This window comes from Fusarium musae, chromosome 2, assembly GCF_019915245.1.
Source record: "Fusarium musae strain F31 chromosome 2, whole genome shotgun sequence".
NCBI classification, from domain to species: domain Eukaryota; kingdom Fungi; phylum Ascomycota; class Sordariomycetes; order Hypocreales; family Nectriaceae; genus Fusarium; species Fusarium musae.
The window spans coordinates 1,136,959-1,143,311 of record NC_058388.1 but is presented as its reverse complement, the minus strand read 5'-3'; the positions used below and the strand labels follow the sequence as shown (position 1 = coordinate 1,143,311).

The following is a 6,353-nucleotide window of genomic DNA, read 5'->3' as shown; positions in this document are numbered from 1 at the left end:
AGAAGCATGAATGCCGAATCGATCACGTCAGCCAACTACGTATGTTGGGGGCACCAACGTGGCTGATGCCCCTGACATGTTTCTTCCGGCTTCAGGCTGATCTTTTGAATCAGGGGATGTTGCAGACCTAAAGTTAGTGAGTGTATGAAGAGCATTCATTTCAAGGCATTGTACTGTGCTTTGCAAATGAGAGGCTATAGTCAACGTTGAATATAACAAAGAGTCTAATTGCATTCAACGATCGACCCAGCTAGCCGGGAGCCTCTAAGCCTGTGGGAATGGAGATGGAATGTGGATGGAACTCCAAAATATTGCCACAGACAGGGGCAGGCCAATCCATGTCGATTTAGCTGTTTGCTTTTCCTCTTTTGTCGTGCTGCATCTTAACAAGTTCCATCGAGACGCATTCACATGATTCAAGCAGACAGAGTTGGGCTCTTTGTTTCAAGCGGTTGCGATGTTGTAGATAAAAAGAAAAGAAAAGGCTCACCCACAAAAGAGAGTTTGTTTGACAAACGGCACATACGGAGGATGTTTTAGAGACAACGAACGAGCCTCTCACACGTGTTGGGAGCTATCGCTGTAGCTGGGTGTGTCGCCAAGAAGCGAAAATCAGGGTTCCGTGACAGGGAACAACCCTGTAGACGCCATGAGCATCTGTCAATCAATCAATGGGGGCTCCATTTTCAATCAAATTGAGCCACAGACAACATTTCATCTCAAAAGGGGCACAGCAGTAGCAGTAGCAGTAGCAGTAGCAGTAGAGAGAGAGAGGCAGAGGGCTCAATAGCTGCAATTGCCACAGTGTTCAGCATTCTTCGTTTCAGAGGCCGACTTTGTTTGTTTGCCTGGTCTGTCCATTCTCCTGTTATTTCCATGCCTGTCAACCTCTTTGGTCTGCCACGTTTTGACCATGATAGTACAAGTAGTACTGTCTAAAAGGAGAGCCCTTGTCTCATGTCTGCAGTAAACTTTGCAAAAGCACAACTCATCTTGTAATAGACAACGCTTTGATCCTGTAACGCATCACTGTCGACATTGTAACAGTGTCATCTGTCAACCCTCAGTCGTGATCTCGCGGTGTCTGGTCTCTCTCTGTAACATCAAGACCGAGCCAAGGTTTCACAAACACAATCTACATCAATATCAGCTTATCATACAGATTCGACTTGCAATGGACGAGAACCTGACATCACTAAACAAGCCAGTTTCCAAGATTCGACCGAATCCGGGAGCGCCACAGGTTTTGGACCAAACCTTGGACTGATCACGGCAAAGCCATCACTGACGTTGTACCAATCATGAGCACCGTTGGTTCTCGTCTGTCAAGCCCTTTACCGAAAGTTTTGTAGACGGACGTTGAAGAGTTCGAGTCCCTGAATGGTTCTGCAAGGGGCCTTCATCGGCTGGGCCGGTCTGAACGGCGTGAAGCAATTCAGTTCCTGGGCTAGACCTGGCTATGGCCTGAACTTGCGATGCCCAGGTGTTTGTGCTGTCGACACTGGTGCAACAGGTACTGCTGTGTGAGAATGAGGGACCACGATGCTTCTCAAGCTCCCTCTTGGCGATTTTGAGACTCAAGTGATCCTTCGGTCTATCAACTTAGGTGGCTTTCCCAACGCCCGCATATCCTTTGACTTGCGATGGCCTCTAGAGACATTATCGAAATGATCGGCTTGACTGGAATGCGGGAGCCCGATAGTGTCGCTCGTTCCTGATACCATGATCGCCTAACTTCTCTAAGAATTGTGGAACATTCCGAAACGTTTTATTAGACTTGTCAAGCTGGTACGTTTGCGGGACCAAAGTTCCGTTGACTACATAAGTTGTTGTTTGGGATGACAATACCTTTTACAGCCATTGAGCATTGAGATATCTTTGGTAGACATGAGGTAAACGAAATCGATCTGCGCAGAGGTACGCAAGAAAACTATATTCTGACAGCAGTAGGCGCCCAAACGTGCATAGGTGATGTTGTGTTGTAAAGGGGACTACAAGGGATTCCCGTTAAAACATCGAGGACTTCAGAGGGACAGCCAGCTTCGATTACCACCAGCCAATACGCGGGTAACATGGCCCTGGTATTGAAATGCTTGGTCTGTTTGCTTATGAGAAAAGGCCGGCTTGTTGAATCTGATGCTGAGCTGGTAACGAACTCATCCCAGTTTTGATATGGCCGGGGCATGCTGAGAGCAGGAACTCCCTCGAAGTTTTACTCCTCAAAGGCGCTCAACTCATGCACATGCACAGATATATATTGCTCCGATGTATACTATCGTCGAGGGGAACTTTAATATGCTAAAAGTGTGTAATATCTACTGACTGTTGTCAAGTTGCTGTGACGCTCGTCTAAGATAATCGCTGGTTTCGGTTGACATAGGATCTACACGAAAGCGACATAACTGCCGTAGATATAGCCATAGAAGCTAGCCAGGATAGTTGAGCTGATCTCATATCTGCTACGTTGCGTGGAAAAAAAAAGATTCGACGTGTGTTTCAAGGAAGCTTATGCGTATGCAAGCGTTGCATAGCCAGACTCTACGTGTAGAGTTCAAGTCGTATTGCCTTGACATTGTCAAATAGGGCTTTAAATGGAACACACAGATACATAAGGACAAGTAGGAGAGGATAATGCATATGCTAATCTTAACGCATATTGTAGTTGGCATTCCATGGGCCTCTTCAACCTCTACAGACAGCAATTCGAATACCACCAAATGCTGACTTGAGGGTTTTAGGTTCTGATGTTCTACGTTCAAGCCAGAGCTGAACTGCTAATGAGTGACGATTCATCAGTAGTGAGCAAACGATCATTGGCAGCCTCAATGTGCCAGGCCGTGGTGACCTAGCGGGACGAACAAGAGGATAATAGTCGCACTCCTACGTGCTTCTCATTCAAGAAGACTACACAGAGTGTAAGCATACCGAGACAGTGGTACCTGAGGTGGTCATTAATTATCAACCGGATCTTTTGGAGCATATCCCCGATCTTTCGATATCTCTTACTCCGTGAACATCACTCACGCTTAGTGATATGGATGGAAAGTCATGACCAGTCACACGACACACGATGGGAAGAACATGGATGCAGAGGATACATTACCAATAACAATAACTATAACTATAACTACACATGTACATTATCTTCCTAATTACGTAACAGGCTTTCAGTATGCGCTACCGCCCCTTTCATGATCAGCTTAAAACGGCAAACCAGTTCCCAGAGTACTCCCTCGCCATCATATAGAACATGTAAATAAAGCACAAACTTATGATACAATACAAGATTCAAAGTCGTCTCTTTCTAGAACTGCTAGTGATGCTATATCAACCGGCAACAGCTCGGCCGACAGCACCAGCAATCTCGCCGAACAGAATGCCCTTGAACACGTTCTCGCCCATGGTCTGAGTCCAGGCGCCAGCCTCCTTGAGACGAGCCTTCCAGGCCTCCTTCTGCTCCTCACCCAACTCCTCCCAAGTCCTGCCTGGGCCATGGACGGATGGCTCGTGGATATCAAGCTTGAGCCCCGGGGCTTGGCCGTCTTCACCAGTAGTTGCAGGAGGCACATCACCCTCGTAAACAACCAGAGTTTCACCAGTGGCAGTCTTGGCGATATCGCGACCTGCAAGTTTGGCAAGGAATTCGTCGGCTAAGAATGCGGCGGGTGGGTGATCGGGGCTGCGCAGACTGCCATACCATGATGGGAATATCTCTTGCGCACCAAGAACTGGGCGAGATCGGCCAAAGAGCTCGAGAATAGTCTGCGCAACGAGGGCCATGATAAGGGCCATGATGGCCATCGTGATACCAAGACCACGAGAAGAAACACCACGAGACTTCATAGCTGTGACGTAGCGAACAGGACGAGGAGGTCCCTTCGGATTGCGGGGAGACTTATCGACGTGCTTCGCAAGAGGAATGCTATGGACAGCCACGGTTTTTTGTAAAGATGTGCTGGCGAGTTTGATGTACTGTTGGCGAAGGTTGTTCTTGGGTGTCTGGAAGTGAGAGAATGCCACTCCAGTGATATTGTCTGTTCCGTGAACATCCTTGAGAGTATGTAGGTGCCACAGTTTGGCAAGCAGCTCAACAGTGCCGCCTGTTGTGTGCTCCAATGTATAGAGTGAAACGGATGAATCGTGGCCGGCAACAGCAATGATGAACTGTGTATCGCCGAGGGCGTTCAGAGGAGAAGCTGGAGGTGATAGGTTCGCGACAGCAAGAGCAGTGGCAGAAATCTTCCTTGGTATCCTGGCGTTGATGGACAGGCGTGCATCTGGCTGGCCGTCCTTGGGTAACCTCAAAGCCTGTATCACAACTCCACTTCGCTTGGGTAAATTGGAGGCAGCAACGAGGAAGTGAGGGCTTAGATAACGAATTGCTCTGAAAGCAGGCCGTTCACCATGGTCGTCTGGCATAACGTATACCCGCTGTGGCTCGCTGGTCTCCTTTGCGCTGACCTTGACAAGATATAATTCGTACTTGTAGCAGTAAGCAACCTGAAACTCAGTCTCTCCTGTTTGCACAATATCCAAATCCTCGGCCTCCTTATCGAGTTTCAGCACACTTCGTAGTTTGGCTGTAGCACCTGCAACGTCAAAGATAGCCAATTGGGGCTCCTTGCCCATCGCTGTAGCCGCGGCACCAGTCGATCCCGCAATGCGCAATAGTCGCTGATATGTATCGAGGTCGGGGTTTTCAAAGAGAGAGGTACGCGCGACCTCTGAGATGTTGGCATCGGGTGTCTTAGCCCCAACGGCAGTGCGCAGCTTCGAAGGGTCGACGCTTAGGATTCGGAGGTGTTCATTCTTGCCCTTTGCGATGCTATCTGGGCTGGAGTTGACGCCGGCGTAGAGATATGTTGTCTTTCCCTTGTGAGGGCCAACTGCCAGGGACATGACGCTGTCTTCATCACGTGAAAGATTGATCTCTCCAGCTGTTCGGAGTTCTGTTTGAGAAACACTTTCGAGGACAGTCTGCGCATCTTGTTAGTCTATTGCTTTGCGCCAGTCACCACCTCTAGACCCCGACTCACAATTTTGTTTCCGACACCAGAGCGACCAGCACCACCTCCACCACCTACAACCACTCGAGTCGAGTCCTCAGGGTCAAAGTCGATGGTGTAGATGGGGTAATCGAGCTGGATGCTCGACCGAGGGAATGGTGAGGCCATGGTGGCGATGAGGCAATGCCTCTCTTATGATATCTGGGGGTTTGCGGAGAGAGGTAGCGTCTTCAATGAAGCCAAATTCGCAATGCGCCTGACAGGCGTTGACGTGATGTTGATCGCGGGGTGTTTGGTGTTGAGGTGACGCTCAAGGCCAGATGTCGAGCTTGGAGCTTTCTGGTTGGCCAGGACAGGTTCCAGCCACACGTGGCGGCCACATGGTGTGGCTTGACCTACACAATCTTGAGACTCATTTTCAGATCAACGGATTTTGAATTAACCAGGGGGTTTAATTAATATAGCTGTAAACTAAAGCTAGAGGGACAGTTTTCGCATCTTGATCAGATATCTGCATAAGTATCTGGAAGCAGCTGATCTCTGTTAGCTCTTGACAGCATCGGATTTCGATAAAACATGGCCACTTAGGCGAGGTTTGATATTCATCAAGCATAAAGTGAGCACGACTCAGTCATGATGTCCTTCGAGAGATTGATAGTGACTGTTATTTGAATTGAGTAGCTAGCTCATGGATTAGTTGTGCTTGATTTCAATCTCTCTGAAATCTGTATTCTTGGCGAATCGTTTATCATCTGGTCAAAGCTATATCGGGTTATCTAGTACGGATCGACATGTTATTGAAACTGGTTTTGTGGCTTCAGAATTTAACTGCTTCATCTCATCAGAGGGTGTAATATTAATTAGACGTAACATAAGACTTTGCAAGGTAAGCTTGTTGCAAAGATACATTGCGCGACAAGATACAACGCTATTGACATACTGTAAGCCGCGGAAGATTAGATGCACAACTCCAAGGCGTACATCTATAAACCAAAAGAACATGGCACAGTAATCAGCAAGACATGACATGGGAACCTTGAAGTTCATGCCTGTAGATCATGCATGTCACAGTAGCAATGAGTACAATCTGTTTATACGAGAATGATACATACCGTTCCCTACCCAGTGGCGAGAAAGCCTGATGCCAAGGTCCTCATTATAGAAGGTGATTTAGTCCGAATTCCCGTATTCAGACACGGTCAATGGGAATAAGCATCACGGCGAGGCATAAATCCAGGGCAGTTCCTCGATTGGCTGATCACAGTGACTCGGAACATTGAGCATGAGCGAGGCGTCAAGTAAACAACCATCCCATCCCATCCCATTTCTCTTTACCCCTTGTGCCAG

General features: G+C 48.1%; 1 protein-coding gene across 1 annotated transcript; it reads right to left on the bottom strand.

Annotated features, from left to right (window-relative positions):
- Nucleotides 1-3,327: 3,327 nt before the first annotated feature.
- Nucleotides 3,328-5,174, bottom strand: J7337_002316 (uncharacterized protein; the record flags this gene model as incomplete). The annotated part of the gene is made up of 2 exons (XM_044820046.1): nucleotides 3,328-4,977; nucleotides 5,037-5,174. 2 exons carry the CDS (start codon nucleotides 5,172-5,174, stop codon nucleotides 3,328-3,330), a joined length of 1,788 nt encoding a protein of 595 aa, XP_044684346.1.
- Nucleotides 5,175-6,353: the final 1,179 nt, after the last annotated feature.